A 19,119-nucleotide genomic window follows, 5' to 3' on the forward strand; every position below is an offset into this window, starting at 1 on the left:
AACTCCCCCTTCCATGCCCAATCCGACCTCTCTGTCCTGGGTCTCCTCCATTGCCAGAGTGAGCAACACCGGAAATTGGAGGAACAGCACCTCATATTCCGCCTGGGTTGCTTGCGTCCGGATGGCATGAACGTTGAATTCTCCCTATTTCCTTAGCTCCATAGATGCTGCCTCACCCGCTGAGTTTCTCCAGCATTTTTGTCTACCTGCAACACTCTCCACCCCAGGCCCCAGATGTAAAGGGGGAGGACTCCCTTATAGAGAGACCTCCACTGGGGACCGCTCCCGCGGTGCACATTGGGAGTTGTAGTCATATGGTCACCCCGGCGACGGGCGGTGGCACAGGAGTGACGGTATGTATGGACTACACCTACCGGCATGCCCCACGGCGCTCCGGCACGGCAGCCATCTTTGATGTCCGACGTTACAAAATTCTTAAGGGGTTGGACAGGCAGGAAGATTGTTCCCGATGTTGGGGAAGTCCAGAACAAGGGGTCACAGTTTAAGGATAAGGGGGAAGTCTTTTAGGACCGAGATGAGGAAAACATTTTTCACACAGAGAGTGGTGAATCTCTGGAATTCTCTGCCACAGAATGTAGTTGAGGCCAGTTCATTGGCTATATTTAAGAGGGAGTTAGATGTGGCCCTTGTGGCTAAAGGGTTCAGGGGGTATGGAGAGAAGGCAGGTACGGGATACTGAGTTGGATGATCAGCCATGATCATATTGAATGGCGGTGCAGGCTCGAAGGGCCGAATGGCTTACTCCTGCACCTAATTTCTATGTTTCTATGTTTCTAATCAAAGATCATAGAGGATCTTTGGGCCGAATGGCCTACTCCTGCACCTATTTTCTATGTTTCTAAGACTGGGGGCCCCGCGACGCTCCTTGGGAATTGTAGTCATCGGGGTCACCCCAGCTACAGACTGTGGGCGGGAATGACGGTATGATCGGACTACACTCACCGGCGTGCCCCGCGGCGCTCCCTGTCGTCATCTCCAGCGACAGACTGCGTGTGTGGGGGGGGGCGGCGCCCCCGCGGTGCACTTTGGGAATTGTAGTTATCGGGATCACCCCGGAGACAGACTGTGGGCGGGAGACGCGCTGTGATCAGACTACACTTACCGGCATGCCCCGCGGTGGGATCGGCGGTGCCAAGGCGACGAGAGGAGCGGGTCGCCGGTAAAGCGGCGGGGGGCGGGTTGTTCGCGCCGCCTGGGCCTAGTGGGGCTGGAGAGAGGCGGCGGCGGCCAGGGGTGGTGGTGGTCGTCCAAAGCCCCTCATCTCATCTCCTCTCCTCTCCGTGAGGCGGATGGTGGGCCTGGTGAGTGACCGCCCCCCCTACACCCACACCTACACAATCTCAGCATGTTGCAGAGCATCGGGCTGACCGTGCTGGTCCTGGTCGCCACCCTCCTCTGCGTCCTCCTCTTCATGCTCTTCGGTAAGACCCAGCCGTGAACAAATGCCAATCAGCAATGTTCATTTGCAGTGATCTTTTAACGAATAACAAGTGCCATGTACACAGTTTCTACACTTGTATGACTGTGTATAAATATGTGTGTGTGTTTGCGCCGTGAGAGTGTAAATGTGAGCATGTGTGTTCATGTGCGTTCATGTGCGTAAGTGCAAAATGTGAGTGAGTGCACGGGTGTGAGTGAGTGCACGGGTGTGAGTGTGTACAGTGAGCATGCATGTGTGTGTCAGCGTGTAGATGTGTGCAAGTGTACGCACGTCTACGTGTGTGTCCGCATGCGTGTGCACATGTGTTTATATAATGTGCGTGTAAATGTGTATATATAATTGTGTGTGTGCAAATATGTGTATATAATGTGTATGGACGTGTGTGTATATTTGTGTGTATGAATGTGTGTGTATATTTGTGTGTATGAATGTTTGTGTGTGTATATTTGTGTGTATAAAGGGCCTGTCCCACTTACGTGTCCTTGGCACGCAAATTACGCGACATCGTGGTCGCGTTGAGGCGCACATGCATCGTATGGCCTCGCGGGGCCGGTGCCACTGAGAAGCGCGGAGGGGTATGTGCACGACATCGCGCGGGGCTCCGAAATTTTTGTAGCGAACAAAATCTTCGCAAGTCAACGGCCTGTCGCATAACTGACGGCCAATGTGGGACAGGCCCAAGACCCTGGCGCGACGCAAGGTCTCACCTTCAACAGCAGCAGAAGCAGGCAAACGATCGCCGAGCTCGGCCTGGGGCTCACGGCCGTTGTGGTCCGGATCCGCCCCCACTTCTACTCCCAGAGCGGGGCCAAGAAAATTGAAGATGGACACAAAATGCAGGAGTAACTCAGCGGGACCGGCAGCATCTCTGGAGAAAAGCAATGGGTGACGTTCTTTTCAGACTGAAGAAGAGCCTCGACACGAAACGTCACCCATTGCTTCTCTCCAGAGATGCTGCCGGTCCTGCTGAGTTACTCCAGCTTTATGTCCATCTTCAAATGACGTCACGCGCTCCAGACGGCTGTGCGTATGCATGAAATCGCGCGCGACCTTCGCAGGTCCGTCGCGGCTCAACGCGACCACAAGGTCGCGTAATTTGCGTGCCAAGGACACGTAAGTGGGACGGGGGCTTAAGTGTGTGTATGAATGTGTGTGTGTGTGTGTGTATATATTGGTGTGCGTGCACTAAACCTTTTCTTTTCTCGTTTATTATATTGTTTACAGTGTACTATGTTTACATATACTGTTGTGCTGCTGCAACTACAAATTTCATTGTTCTATCTGGAACATGTGACAATAAAACACTCTTGATTCTCTTGATGCTGTCTGACCCCAGTTCAGCTTCTGTTGCGTCTTAACCAGTCAGAAAGACTATACGTGATTACAATCGAGCCATCCACAGTGTACAGATACATGACAAAGGGAATAACGTTTAGTGCAAGGTAAAGTCCAATCAAAGATAGTCCAAGGGTCACCAATGAGGTATGTGGTAGCTCACGACTGCTCTCTAGTTGGTGATAGGATGGTTCGGTTGCCTGATAACAGCTGGGAAGAAACTGACCCTAAATCTGGAGGTGTGCGTTTTCACACTTAGTACCTCTTGCCTGATGGGAGAGGAGAGAAGTGGGAGTGACCGGGAATGCGACTGGTCCTTGATTATGCTGCTGGCCTTGAGATATAGATGGAGTCAATGGAAGGGAGGTCGGTTTGTGTGATGGTCTGGGACGCGTCCACAATTTGCTGCAATTTCGTACGGTTTTGGATGGAGAGGTTTAGAGGGAAATGGGCCAAATGCAGGCAGGTGGGACTAGTGTAGGTTGGTAGTTAGTGGAGGTAGGTTGGTCGGTGTGGGCAGGTTAAGCCGACGGGCCTGTATGGCGCTGTGATTATGACTAAATGCTGGCAAAACTACATTAAGAATAGCACTTTCATGCTTTTTGTATGTGTGCAGAGAAAAGTGATTTCCGTAGTCCTGCTCTTCTGTAGAGCTGCATGGAGAAATCACAGTCCCTTAGTCACTTCTGTGCTGTACAGTGAGTCAGTGCTTAAAGAACCAGCTCTCTATGGCAATCACAGCACCGCCCGGAAGATAAGGCTGCCCTAGAGGTCAATGAACCATGGAGGATGGTGGAAATGGCTCCCCCTGGTGTGTCTGTGCAGTTCCCACACGGGAGAACAGCCCTAACCTGGCCCTTAACTGCTCCCATGCCGTCAGAGCCCCAAACCATTCTGAGCTGGTGACTGATTAGTTTGGTATAGTCACAAAATGCTGCAGTAACTCAGCAGGTCAGGAAGCATCTCTGGATAGAAGGAATAGGTGATGTTTTGGGTTGAGAAACCCATTCCTTCTATCCAGAGATGCTGCCTGTCCCACTGAGTTACTCCAGCATTTTGTGTCCATCATTGATGTAAACCTGCATCTGCAGTTCCTTCCTACACGGTTTAGTTTTGTTTGTTGTCACGTGTACCTAGGTACAGTGAAAAGCTTTTGTTGCGTGCTAATCAGTCAGCGGAAAGACAATATATGATTACAATTAAGCCATCCACAATGTACAGATACATGATAAGTGAATAAGAAGGTTTGCACCCCAGCGGTATGAACATTGACCTCTAATTTTAGGTAGTCCCTGCTTTCTCCTCCCCTTCTCAGCTTTCCCTCTGCCCACTGTCTCCGCCTCTTCCTATCTTCTTCCCGCCCACCCCCACCCTCACATCAGTCTGAAGAAGGGTCTCGACCCGAAACGTTGCCTATTTCCTTCGCTCCATAGACGCTGCCTCACCCGCTGAGTTTCTCCAGCATTTTTGTCTACCATGATAAGTGAAGAACGTTTAGTGCAATAAAGTCCGATCAACGATAGTCCGAGAATCACCAACGCGTTAGATAGTAGTTCAGCACTGCTCTCTGGTTGCGGTAGGATGTTTCAAGAGTCATAGAGTGATACAGTGTTAAAGCAGGCCATTCGGCCCAACTTACCCACACCGGCCAACATGTCCCATCTACACTAGTCCCACCTGCCTGCGCGTGGCCAATATCTCGCTAAACCTGTCCTATCCATGTACCTGTCCAAATGTTTCTTAATTGTTAGGATAGTCCCTGCCTCAGTGAATAACGTTTAGTGAAAAGTAAAGTCTGATTAAATATAATCCCAGGGTCTTCAATGAGGTAAGTGGTAGCTCAGGACCGCTCTCTGGTTGGTGATGAAAATAGGAAGGAACTGCAGATGCTGGTTTACACTGAAGATAGACACAAAATGCTGGAGTCTCAGCAGGACAGGCAGCATCTCTGGAGAGAATGAATGGGTGACGTTTCGGTACAAAACCCTTCTTCAGACACGTCTACATATCTTTGGTTCAGTTGTCTGATAGCAGCTGGGAAGAAACTGTCCTTTAATCTGGTGGTGTGCGTTTTCACCTCTTGCCTAACAGGAGATTAAGGCTCCAATAACTGAACGTGATGCTTTGAATTGTTTTTTTAGTAAAAATTACAATCAATAAAAAGCACAATTTTATAGTAATGCTTGCCTTTTATAAAGTAAATCTGGTCAATGCAAAAAGGCAGCACGGTTGTGCAGATAGTAGAGCCGCTGCCACATAGTGCCAGAGTCCCCGGTTCGATCCTGACCTCGGTTGCTGTCTGTGTGGAGTTTGCACGTTCTCCCCGTGACCGTGTGGGTTTCCTCCGTGGACTCCGGTTTCCTCTCGCATCTCAAAGACGTGCGGGTTTAATGGTTAATTAGTCGCTGTAAACCGGCATCTTGGTCGGCATGGACGAATTGGGCCGAAGGGCCTGTCTCTGTGCTGTATGACCCTATGACTGAATGGCGTAGAGTTAACATGCTTTTCCCGATCTCCTTCTGTGAATAACATTTGCAATTCTTTATTCTTCTGTCACCGTACTGATGTTCAAGCTTTAGCGATTCTGTTCTAGTCTAGTTTAGTTTATTATCACGTGTCCCAAGGTAGAGTGAAAAGCTTTTGTTGCGTGCTCTCCAGTCAGCGGAAAGACAACACATGATTACAATCGAGCCATTCAGTGTACAGGTACAGGATAAGTTAAAGCCAGTAAAGACCGATCAAAGATAGTCCGAGGGTCTCCATAGAGGCAGATGCAGCTCGGGACTGCTCTCTGGTTGTGCATAGATATAGATTCTGAGTTTAAACAGCCTCTATCCTTCCATGGTGACAGGCAGCGGTGCAGATGCTGGCATCCTGAGTAAAAGAACAAACTGCTGCATGAATGCGACGGGTCAGGCAGCATCTGTGGAGTGAAATGTGCAGGTCGCCTCTGAGGAAGGGTTCCGACCCATATTGTCACACGTCCATTTCCCTCCACAAATGCTGCCTGACCCGCTCGATACATCCAGCAGTTTGCATTCTACTCCACCCCACCTCACCTTCTCTGGAGGTCTGGTATCCACGGCGAGTGAGGTAGGGTGGGTGAATCTGTGGAATTCTTTGCCACACAAGGCTGTGGAGGCCAAGTCAGTAGATAGTTGTAAGGCAGGGATAGATAGATTTGTGATCAGTACTGGAGCAGGGGCAGGTGAATGGGGTTAGGAGGGAGAGATAGATCAGACATGATTGAATGGAGGATTAGACTTGATGGCCTAATTCTACTCCGATCACTTATGACCTTATAATAGGAGGTGCGGCTGACTGTATAGAATTTGCATGTTCTCTCCGTGGCCACACAAATTTCCCTCGGGTGCTCTTGTTTCCTCCCACCTGTCATTGGTATACTGGTTGGTAGTTCACAAGTTCAAGTCATAGAAGCAGAATTAGGCTATTCAGCCCTCATAACCCCTGATACCCGTTCTAATCGAAGATCTGTTAATCTCTGCTTTAAAAATACCCAATAACTTGGCCTCCATAGCTGATGCTCCCCGTGAACTATTCAACCCCCTCTCCCATTAACACCCAGATTGCATCATGTACCTACACACTAGAGAACAATTAACCGACCAACCCACATGTCTTTAGGACAGAAAACCCACAGCATCCAGGGTATATTCACGTGGTCAGAAGGAAAGTGTGCAGACTCCATGCGGGCAGCAGAGGCCTTGGATTCAATAAGGCTGGCTGGAGCTGTCGGGTGATAGTGTTTCTAGTTTTAGTTTAGGATACAACGCGGAAAGGATTCAACTGAGTCCGCAACGACCAGTGATCCCCGCACACTAGCACTATCCTACACACACAATAGACAATAGAGGAGTAGGCCATTTGGCCCTTTAAGCCAGCACCACCATTCAATGTGATCATGGCTGATCATCCACCATCAGTACCCCGTTCCTGCCTTCTCCCCATATCCTTTAACTCCGCTATCTTTAAGAGCTCTATCTAACTCTTGAAAGCATCCAGAGAACCTGCCTCCACCGCCCTCTGAGGCAGAGAATTCCACAGACTCACAACTGGGTGAAAAAGTGTTTCCTCATCTCCATTCTAAAGGGCTTGCCCCTTATTCTTAAACTGTGGCCCCTGGTTCGGGATTCCCCCAACATCGGGAACATGTTTCCTGCCTCTAGCGTGTCCAAACCCTTAATAATCTTATATGTTTCAATAAGATAACCTCTCATCCTAAATTCCAGAGTGTACAAGCCCACAACTGCATTCTATCAACATATGACAGTCCTGCCATCCCGGGAATTAACCTTGTGAACCTACGCTGCACTCCTTCAATTTATATTTATACCATACCAATTAGCCTACAAACCTGTACGTCGTTGGAGTGCGATAGGAGCCCAAAGATCTCAGAGAAAACCCACTTATGTCACGGGGAGAACGTACAAACTCCGTACAGACAGCACCGGTAGTCGGGATCGAACCCGCGTCTCTGGTGCTATAAGGCAGCAGCTCTACTGCGGCATCACCGTGCCCCCTAGCTGCATCATTATGCACACTTTACCTCCAAATGGTAAAATGAACAGCTAGTAGTGCTATTAGCTCATAGCTCCCGCAACCCTTATTGAATGCAATCCATAATATCATGGATTTCAGCTATTACCCAGTTCATTGATTCTTAAGAAAAAAGTTTGCTTCATGTTCATACGACATAGGAGCAGAAGTAGGCCATTTAGCCCATCGAGTCTCCTTGTCCATTCAACCATGGCTGATCTAACTCTCCCTCTCAATCCCAACCTTCTGCCTTCTCCCCATAACCAAGGGGTGGGGAACCTGCGGCCTTACAATATATATTAATGATTTGGACGAGGGAATTGAATGCAACATCTCCAAGTTTGCGGATGACACTAAGCTGGGGGGCAGTGTTAGCTGTGAGGAGGATGCTAGGAGGCTGCAAGGTGACGGATAGGCTGGGTGAGTGGGCAAATGCATAGCAGATGCAGTATAATGTGGATAAATGTGAGGTTATCCACTTTGGTGGCAAAAACAGGAAAGCAGACTATTATCTAAATGGTGGCCAATTAGGAAAAGAGGAGATGCAACGAGACCTGGGTATCATGGTACACCAGTCATTGAAAGTAGGCATGCAGGTGCAGCAGGCAGTGAAGAAAGTGAATGGTATGTTAGCATTCATAGCAAAAGGATTTGAGTATAGGAGCAGGGAGGTTCTACTGCAGTTGTACAGGGTCTTGGTGAGACCACACCTGGAGTATTGCGTACAGTTTTGGTCCCCAAATCTGAGGAAGGACATTATTGCCATAGAGGGAGTGCAGAGAAGGTTCACCAGACTGATTTCTGGGATGTCAGGACTTTCATATGAAGAAAGACTGGATAGACTCAGCTTGATCTCGCTAGAATTTAGGAGATTGAGGGGGGATCTTATAGAAACGTACAAAATTCTTAAGGGGTTGAACAGGCTAGATGCAGGAAGATTGTTCCCGATGTTGGGAAGACAAGGGGTCACAGCTTAAGGATAGAGGGGAAATCCTTTAGGACTGAGATGCGAAAAACATTTTTCACATAGAGAGTGGTGAATCTCTGGAACTCTCTGCCACAGAAGATAGTTGAGGCCAGTTCGTTGGCTATATTAAGAGGGAGTTAGATGTGGCCCTTGTGGCTAAAGGGATCAGGGGGTATGGAGCGAAGGCAGGTACGGGATACTGATTTGGATGATCAGCCATGATCATATTGAATGGCGGTGCAGGCTTGAAGGGCCGAATGGCCTACTCCTGCACCTATTTTCTATGTTTCTATGTTAAGGCCACATGCGGCCTTCTAGGCCATTAAGTGCGGCCTTTTGAATGAATCCAAATTTTGTAGAACAAATCCTTTTATTTTTATTAATATGTTTTTGTTTGTCTTTTATTATTTTTATTTTTATCTTAAAATGAACGTATTTAAAATACCAAAGAGTAAAAGAAGATTCAACGAAATAATCCTCCCTGACTGACGGCCACAATTCAAACATTAGTAAGTCATGAGGGCTATTTTAACAAAATAATGTACATTTTGAAGTGTATATAATCAAAGTTTCGTGGATGCGGCCTTGTTAGATTACAGCTAACTTAATGCGGCCTTCCAACATGAAAAGGTTCCCCACCCTGCCATAACCCCGTACTAATCAAGAATCTGTCAATCTTAGCCTTAAAAATACCCAATGACTTGGTTTCCACAACTGTCTGTGGCAATGAATTCCACAGATTCGCCACCCTCAGACTAAAGAAATTCCTCCACATTTACTTTCTAAAGGTGCATCCTTTTGTTCTGAATTAATCTCTTGCCCGTTCTGCCATTGATTGAGCTAGTGCCATAAATGCAGGGCATAGTGGGATATGCACCATGTGCAGGCAGATGAGATCGGTTTATCATGGCATCATGTTTGGCAAAGGGCCTGTTCCTGTACTGTACTGATTAGTTTAGCGATACAGCATGAAAACTGGGCCTTCGGCCCGCCGGGTCGAAGACCCTGACCAGAGATCACCTGTACACTAGTTCTATTCTACACCAAAGGGAAATTTACAGAAGCCAATTAACCTGTGGGAGGAAACCAGAGCACCAAGAGAAAACCCACAAACTCCGTACAAGCGGCATCCGTAGTCTGGATCGGTCAAGGGTTTCGCACTGTTAGGCAGTGACTCTACCGCTGCGTCACTGTGCCGCCCCTGTTCTATGTTCAGCGATTCTTTTTGTATGTAGAAACATGTCCTGACCTCACTCTGAATGGCAAAGAATTGAAAGTAGCAATGTTACAACATTTTGAGATTTTAAAAATCAAGTCTGCAATTTATCCCATCAGATAATGCACAAAAATAAGTTTAATTTGACACCTAATTCACTTATATCTTCAGTATTAAAAAAGTTATGGCCATTTTCATACTCGGAAATTAGCATCTTGTTCCCTATTGATTTTCCATTGACTTGACACAAAAGCTGTGATCGAGGACAGTGGACAGATCCGGTAGGCGGCGCGACTCTCGTCTGCAGCGGCCTCTGCAGTCCGTCTGCGTTTTTATTATTTTATGTCTATGTTTTAATGTAGTTTTTGTTATTTTTGTTGGGGTATGTGTGTGGGGGGGTGGGGGTGGTGTGGGGGGGTTGGGGGTAACTTTTAAATCTCTCCCTGCACGGGAGACCCGACCTTTTCTTTGTCGGGTCTCCGTTGTCGTTGGGGCTGCAACGAGGAGCGGCCTCCAACAGGAAGACCGGGGGCTCTGGTGCTGACTACTCACCTCACCGTCGCGGAGCTGGCCGAGTCCAGAGCGGGTGGAGCTGTGGTGGACGCTGCTGCGACCCGACCCCCGGAGATTCGGAGGCTGCAACTGCGGGTTTGGCGGACGGCACCGGGAGCCCGCGGGTCCCTGGAGGGAGACCGCTTTTCGGGGCTTCCGCAGCGGCGACTTCTCCCGCCCGAGTTGCGGGGTTGAAGAGCACCTGGAGCGGGGCCTACATCACCGCCCCGCGCGGCTTGGAATGGCCGCGGGAGTTTGCGAGCGTGCGCCGGGGGCTCTAACATCAAGAACCCGGTGCGCGACCTTGCATCACCCGGCGTGGTTTTAATGGCCACGGGACAATTCGCCATCGCCCGCCGGGGGCTTTGACTTTGACTCTGACATGGGGGGGGGAGAGTGCAGTGGAGAGAAAAGTATTTTTGGCCTTCCATCACAGCAATGTGATGGATGTTTATGTAAAATATGTTGTGTCTTGGGTCTATTTGTTTGTAATGTATGGCTGCAGAAACGGCATTTCGTTTGGACCTCAAGGGGTCCAAATGACAATAAATTGAATTGAATTGAATTGAATTGAAATGGCCATAACTTTATTAAAAATTAAGAGAACTGAAAGAAATTTTCAGTTATTATAGATTTTTATATTTTTATTTTTTTAAATTTATTTTTTTATTAGAAGTAGACATATTATAAAGTATAGTTGCATATTATAGTAAAAAAACTTTTCATATACATCAATCATACATTATTAAAATTTTCAATTGTCGATTACTTCTACTTCTAGTGAGTTTTTTTAATATAGAAAAAGAGAGAAAGAGAGAGAAAAGTTACAAATATCAAAAAAAACAAAAAAGGTGGAATGGATTATTTATAATACGTCATTGGAGATAGGTTCGTAGATTATAAAGTATGACTTTTCATCTAATCCTGAGTTCAAGTTTCAGTTGGGTTTTCGTGCCGGGCCAATCTATCCCGTCAGATAATTAATGAATGGAGCCCATATTTTATCAAAAAGTTCTTGTTTGTCCATTAAGACAAGTCTAATTCTTTCTAGATATAGGGTCTCCGACATTTCCACAATCCACATTTTAATTGTGGAGGTCGTAGGGCCTTTCCAAAATTTTAATATTAATTTTTTCCCCGGTTATTATACTGTAGTCGAGGAAATTTCTTTGGCTTGTTGTGAGTGTTAAACTTTGCTCTGATATTCCAAGTATTATTAATTTTAAGTTTGGATCCAGTTTTGTATTAATAACTTCTGAAATTATTTCAAAAATATCAGTCCAGAAATGTTTAATTTTTATACAATTTGCAAACGTATGTGTTAAATTAGCATCTAGATGTAGACATTTATCACAAATAGGAGAGATTTGTGGGAAGATTCTATTTAGTTTTATTTTAGAGTAGTGTAATCTATGTAAGACTTTAAATTGTATTAAAGCATGTCTGGCATTTAACGAACATTGATGTATATGTTGTAAACTTTCGTCCCACAGATCTTTCGTTATAGGTTGACCTAATTCATTTCCCCATGTGTGTCTATATGGTTCCGTCGGTGGTACCTCGTTGTTTAGGAGGGTGTTATAAATATAAGCTATTAATTTTTCAGTGTTAGGATGCTTGTTCAAACATTCATCAAGGATTTCTGGTTCCCTAGTCCTGTAGACTTGTGTGTTATTATAGATTGAAGCATTCTGAACCAAATATGAAACAATCTTACTTGGATGACCTGAAATTAAAGCATATAATTAGTTAGTTACCCAATTGTAGCTAATTCCAAACTTCAATTACTAGATCTAAACATCTATCCATTTCTTAAGAAAAGATTAACATTTTTAAATAGCCTAAGTGTCCAAATAACATTCACAAAGAATTCATAATAAAACATGATTTTTAAATCTCATTTACATTAATTTATAGGCCAAATGGAAGGAATTTAATGTTCAATTGCTGTAAATTAATGGCCATTTAAATCAGCTTTAGAGTGGGATCCTGTGGAACTCTGTGGAACGCGCTGGTTTAGAACGTTCCCATTACGGTGAATTTGTACCCCAAATGCCCAGAAAAATACTGCGGGATTTAATGGGGCTACTCGCAACATAAAACGTTGTATAAAGGGATCTTAAGAAGCGCTTTTTAAATGTAAAAATAAACAACCTACCTTCCATTGTCCCCTGTATGAGATCCGTCCCATTGTCGGCGGTCGTGGGTTTAGAGGATAATTTTTAACCTACTATAACAAATAAATTAACCAATTAAATTTTAAAATAGCTCCAGTGAACGAACCTCTAAGCGATTTTTCGTCAGCAACTAAGTAGGCTGAACAATCTCGATTTGAATAGCCTAGGGAAAATCGCGTTTTAAACCCGCCCCCCTCTCAACGGCGCCAAAATCGCACACACGTGCTTGGACAGATCTGCAGTGACGCTTAAGGTAGGTTTTGCAACCTATTGAAAGCAGTCCTAAATTTCTCAATTAGCAGAAATGGTTTCTTCTTGTCAGCGCCATCATTTTCTCTTAAACACCAAACTAGTACAGGTGCACAACCTTTTATCCGAAAGCCTTGGGACCAGACACTTGTCGGATTTCGGAATTTTTCGGATTTCGGAATGGAAGATTTTTAGCGTAGATTAGGTAGGTAGCGCGGGCGGCTTGAAAAGTCTGGAGCGGCTGACTCCTCCCCGGAGACCGGGGAATTATTGTAAATCATTGCTTAAATGTTAGTCAGTTAGTTTGGAGGGATTTTATGTGGTGGGGGGTGGGTGAAGGGGGAAACTTTAATTCTTAGTCCCCTACCTGGTCGGAGAGGCGGGGAGCGGGCAATGCCTTACCGGGTCGCCGTGCAGTAAGCTCCGGAGCTCTGTGGCCGCCAACTCCCAACATCGCGGAGCTGGGGCTGCGGGCGTCCGGCCGCGGACGGCGCCGGTTGTAGCTCCGACCCCGGCAACTCTACCCCTGGCTGCGCGGCGCTCCAAATTCAGCGCCGCCCGCCCGCATCCCCAGCTCCGCGATGTTGGGAGTCGGCGGCCACAGCGCTGGGATACCAGCGGGGAGCGAGCAATGCCTTACCGGGTCGCCGTGCGGTAAGCTCCGGAGCGCTGTGGCCGCCGACTCCGAACATCGCGGAGCTGGGGCTGCGGGCGTCCGGTCGCGGGCGGAGCTGGATTTGGAGCGCCGCGCAGCCAGGGGTAGAGTTGCCGGGGTCGGAGCTACAACCGGCGCCGCCCACGGCCGGACGCCCGCAGCCCCCAGCTCCGCGATGTTGGGAGTTGGCGGCCACAGCGCTCCGGAGCTTACTGCACGGCGACCCGGTAAGGCATTGCCCGCTCCCCGCCTCTCCGACCAGGTAGGGGACTAAGAATTAAAGTTTCCCCCTTCACCCCCCCCCCCTTCACATAAAAGCCCTCCAAACTAACTGACTAACATTTAAGCAATGATTTACAGATGTTTAAGTGTCTCCCCGGTCTCCGGTGAGGAGGCAGTTGCTACAGTAGTACAGACCTGGGTTGACCGTGGATCGTTTCGGGTCAAGTTTAGCGCCAAACGCGAGCTTTGGTGTGCAGACGACATCCTGGAAAAAATGTCCGGTTTTCGGAGCTTTTCGGTTTCCGGAACTCTGGATAAAAGGTTGTGCACCTGTACAACTTAACCTTATAAATTACAGAGATACCACACTCGTTTGCTGAAGATTTGGCCTCTGATGCTGCTGTGTGGAGTCTGCGTGTTTCTGTCCCCATAGAGGCTGACTGACCTGCTGAGAATTTCCTGCATTTCTTTGTATAAATGTAAAAAAAATTGTTCCTTTGTATTCCATTTCTGTGGATATAAAGGCTAGTGTTATACGAGCCATTTTCATAAGTGATAGGAGCAGAATTAAGCCATTCAGCCCATCAAGTCTACTCCGCCATTCAATCATGGCTGATCTATCTGCCCCTCTCAACCCCCATATTCCTGCCTTCTCCCCATAACCCCTGGCACCCGCACTAATCAAAAATCCATGTCTCTGCCTTAAAAATATCCTTTGGGTTGGCCTCCACAGCCTTATAATACTTCTTCTTGACATTTTACACAGAACATAGCTCAGTACAGAACAGGAACAGGCCCTTCGGCCCACAATGCCTGTGCGCAGCATGATGCCAAGATATACTAATGTTGTCTGCCTACACGTGATCCACATCTCTCCATTTCCTGCAGATCTATGTACATATCTAAAAGCCTTTTAAATGCTTCTATTGTATCTGCCTTCACCACCACCTCTAGCAGTATGCTCCAATCTTTATTATAGTTATTATTACTATGGAACAATTACTTAGGGCGGCACGGTGGTGCAGCGGTAGAGTTGCTGCCTTACCGCACCTGTGATCTGGCTTTTATCTTGACTATGGGTGCTGTCTGTGCTGAGTTTGTACATTCTCCCTGTGACCGCATGGGGTTTCTCCTGGTGCTCAGGTTTCCTCCCGCACTCCCGCACTCCAAGGTTTGTGGACACAAAATGCCGGAGTAACTCAGCGGGACAGGCAGCATCTCTGGAGAGAAGGAATGAGTGATGTTTCGGGTCGCGACCCTTCTTCAGACTGTCCCGCTGAGTTACTCCGGCATTTTGTGTAGCCTGTCCCGCTGAGTTACTCCAGTATTTTGTGCCCCTTCTCTCCAGAGATGCTGCCGGTCCCGCTGAGTTATTCCAGCATTTTGTGTCTATTTTCCGGTTTGCAGGTTAATTGTCAAAATTGTAAATCGTCCTTGGTGTGTAGGATAGTGCTAGTGTATGGTGATCGCTGGTCGGCCGACTTGGTGTGCCGAAGGGCCTGTTTACGCGCTGTATCTCTCAACTTAGCCAAACTGAACTAATTATTCCATATATTTGCCTTTTGTTCACCTTTTCCATATCACTGATAGCAGTTTTTAAAGGGACTATATTACTCCTGAGCAATCTGTTTTCCTTATATATATGCCACAGGTATTATTCTAGTTCAGTCATTTTTATATTTCAAAGGCAGAAAGAACATTTTACCAGTTTGATGGTATTTTTCTTTTCTGCTAAATAAGCACTAAGACATAAAGTCATAGTCTTACGGCGTCGAAATAGGCCCTTCAGTCCAACTTGTTCACACCGGCCAACATGTCCCATGTACACTAGTCCCACCTGCCTGTGTTTGGCCCATATCCCTCTAAACCTGTCCTATCCATGAACCTGTCTAACTATTTCTTAAATGTTGGGATAGTCCCTGCCTCAACTACCTCCTCTGGCAGCTCGTTCCATACACCCACCACCCTTTGTGTGGGGAAAGGGTTATCCCTCAGATTCCTATTAATTATTTTCCCCTTAAACCTATGTCCTCTAGTTCTCGATTCTTTTCCCCTTCTATGTCCTCTGGTTCTTGATTCCCCCTACTCTGGGCAAGAGACTCTGTGCGTCTACCCGATCTATTCCTCTCATGATTTTATACACCTCTATAAGATCACCACTCATCACCTCTATACACCTCTAAAAGATCACCCCTCCTGCATTCCAGGGAATCGAGTCCCAGCCTACTCAACTTCTTCTGTTCACACGCTCTAGTCCTGGCAACATCCTCGTCAGTGCTAAGTGAAACTGCTTCTATCATAACTCATAAAATTGAATGATGAGAAGCCAGGATAGAGTGGATGTGGAGAGGATGTTTCCAGTAGTGGGAGAGTCTAGAACCTGCAGAGGGCGCAGCTTCACAGTACAAGGACGTACAGTTAGAATGGCGATGAGTGGAATTTCATCAGCCAAAAGGTGGTGAAGCTGTGAAATTCATTGTCACAGACAGTGGTGGAGGCCAAGTCATTGGGTGTTTTTAAAGCAAAGATTCTTCATTAGTAGAAACAGACCTTTCGGCCAAACTCACCCACACCGACCAACATGTCCCATCTACACTAGTCTCGCGTGCCCGCACTTGGCACATCCCTCCAAACCATTTCTCTCTATGTCCAAATGTCCTGGTGTAAAGACCTAGTTTGGATCAGTGTGGTATTATACAGAGGTGGGCCTCAGGCATTGGAACCATTGTTTTTTTTCTGTAACCAGTGTGTTAAAACACGTATCACAATCATGTTAAGACTACAAGTCACAGGAGCAGCATTAAGCCATTCGAGTCTGCTCTGCCATTCAATCATGGCTGATCTATTTTTCCCTCATAAGTCCATTCTCCTGCCTTCTCCCTGTAACCTTTGACACCCTTAAAGGCCTGTCCCACTTGGGCGTCATTTGCAAGTCACGCAGGTGGCGCGCAAAGATTTTGTGAATCCTAAAATCCTGGGGCGCCGTGCGCGACCGCATGTCACTGCTTACATCACCACGCACCATGCACGCGTAATGCACGCCATGCGCGCATCACACGCGTGTCGTGACACATAAATGATGTCGCGTAAATGACGCGCAAATAATGCCTAAGTGGGACAGGCCTTTAAGGGTGTCAAAGGTTACAGGGAGAAGGCAGGAGAATGGACTTATGAGGGAAAAATAGATCAGCCATGATTGAATGGCAGGGCAGACTCGAATGGCTTAATGCTGCTCCTGTGACTTGTAGTCTTAACATGATTGTGATACGTGTTTTAACACACTGGTTACAGAAAAAAAACAATGGTTCCAATGCCTGAGGCCCACCTCTGTATAATACCACACTGATCCAAACTAGGTCTTTACACCAGGACATTTGGACATAGAGAGAAATGGTTTGGAGGGATGTGCCAAGTGCGGGCACGCGAGACTAGTGTAGATGGGACATGTTGGTCGGTGTGGGTGAGTTTGGCCGAAAGGTCTGTTTCCACGCTGGATGACTCTGTGACCCTGTTGCTGAAGTGAAAATTATTCTGCAATGGTTTGAATGCAAAAAGCACACAAAATCTCAACTGGCCATTTAGTGCTTCATCAGTCTCTTTTCAAATACCAGTTTAGTTTAGAGATACAGCGTAGAAACAGGCCCTTCGGCCCACTGAGTCTGTGCTGACCAGCAATTGCCTGTACACTAGTTTTATCCTACGCACTGGAGACAATTCACATTCTCACCTAAGCCAATTAACGTACAAACTGCACGTCTTTGGTATCTGGGAGGAAACCAGAGCACCCGGAGAAATCCCACATAGGTCACGGAGAGAACATATGAACTCTGCACAAACAGCACTTTTCGGAGTTCCCGCAACGGCAACTTCTCCCGCCCGTGTTGTGGGGTTGAAATTGACCCGGAGCAGGGCCTTACATTGCCCGGCGTGGACTTAACGGCCGCGGGTCTTACCATCGCCCACCGGGGGCTTTAACATCGGGAGAAGAATGGAGAGCAGGGGAGAGACAATGACTTTGCCTTCCATCGCAGTGAGGAGGAGATTCACTGTGATGGATGTTTGTGTAAATTGGGTTGTTTGTGTGTTTTGGTTCTTTTCTTGTTGTATGACTGCAGAAACCAAATTTTGTTTGAACTTCATTTGAGGTTCAAATGACAATGAATGTATTGTATTGTATTGTAGTCAGGATCGAACCCATGTCTCTGTGCGCTGTGAGGCAGCAGCTCTACCGCTGCGCCACCGTGCTGCCACCTTTTCACTGGCCTGCATAAATGACCGGCTCTCTGTTGCCTTGCAGGTTGGTATGTGGTTTGGCAGCTGTTCCTGTCGAAGTTCAAATTCCTCCGGGAACTGGTGGGCGATACCAGCTCGCTGCAGGGGGACAGCGAGTCATCGGAGAGTACAAGCACAGGAGACCCTCCACCTGCACCCGCAGGGCACAGACCTAAATCGGCACGTCTACGGAGGGCGCCGACTGAAGGCGCCACATAGAAAACCGCACCGGAGCACGGTTCCATTCATTGGCATCTGAGCACCGCTTCAGTCTGCGATCGACATTGCCGCACTTTATTTAACTGTTTGCTTCGGCTGGCTTGCTGAAAAACACTTCTCATTTACCCAGCAGGGATGTAGATCACAATGTAAGCAGGTGTGCAGGTTAAATTGGCTCGATGGCCAACATCGACGTGGCCAACATCAACAAGGCCCGTTCCTGTGCTGCGGTGTTCTGCATTCACATTTGGAGCAGTTTGCTAGTGTTCGTGCCGCAGAAATGCACAATGCTTGCTTAATTTATCAGTACAGTCATCTATTTCTCATCAATGCCGAGCAAATCAATTTGCAATCAATTGGTAATAAGGTCATAAGTGACAGGAGCAGAATCAGGCCATTCGGCCCATCAAATCTATTCGGCCATTAAATCATGGCTGATCTATCCCTCCCTCCTGCCTTCTCCCCATAACCCCTGACACCCGCACTAATCAAGAAATATATCTATCTGTCTCTGCTTTGAAATATCCACTGACTTGGCCTCCACAGCCTTCTGTGGTAAAGAATTCCACAGATTCACCACACTCTGACTAAAGAAATTCCTTATCTCCTTCCTAAAGGACCGTCCTTTAATTCTGATGAATTGGTGGATTATTCAGTCCCGGATGCAGGAGTCTCGAATCAAATTGTCCTACCAACTGTAACCTCATTTTGTTGCATACGATTCCTCTTTCTGAATGACTGCTCTAAGTACTAAAAACGGTTTATGTCGTAAATTAGCAGCCTTTAAAAGTGTATGTTGTTTGAACTTTGCTTTAGCTGGTTCTAATATATTTTTAAGAACTTTTCACATAATTATGATGAACCACATTGAACATGTTTACATTTTCTGCCGCATCTTTTCTTATTTTTTTTAACACGTCAATTGAAACACCTAACTTGCTTTCATAGAAACTCGTGAGAACGTAAGACTTGCCTAAACTGTTGTCGAATGAGAAAAGTCACTGTTCATTAGTCCTTGGAGCAGAATTGGGAGATTTGGACCATCGAGTCTACTCCGCCATTCTATCATGGCTGATCTATCTTCCCCTGTCCCCCCCTTCAATCCCATTCTTCTGCCTTCTTGCCATAACTCCTGTCACCCTTATTAATCCTCACTAACCCTTTGTTCGAGGAACACTCCTTTTCACACAGTGGCGCAGCGGTAGAGTTGCTGCCTCACAGCGTCAGAGACTCGGG

The 19,119-nt window shown here is 47.0% G+C and overlaps 1 protein-coding gene across 1 annotated transcript; it reads left to right on the plus strand.

Moving 5' to 3' along the window:
• The first annotated feature begins 1,139 nt into the window (after nt 1–1,139).
• On the plus strand, nt 1,140–18,098 carry smim13 (small integral membrane protein 13). Its single transcript, XM_033014460.1, has 2 exons — nt 1,140–1,442; nt 17,690–18,098. Exons 1-2 carry the CDS (start codon nt 1,367–1,369, stop codon nt 17,881–17,883), a joined length of 270 nt encoding a protein of 89 aa, XP_032870351.1. The 5' UTR covers nt 1,140–1,366; the 3' UTR covers nt 17,884–18,098.
• Nucleotides 18,099–19,119: the final 1,021 nt, after the last annotated feature.

Source organism: Amblyraja radiata, chromosome 2 (assembly GCF_010909765.2).
Source record: "Amblyraja radiata isolate CabotCenter1 chromosome 2, sAmbRad1.1.pri, whole genome shotgun sequence".
NCBI classification, from domain to species: domain Eukaryota; kingdom Metazoa; phylum Chordata; class Chondrichthyes; order Rajiformes; family Rajidae; genus Amblyraja; species Amblyraja radiata.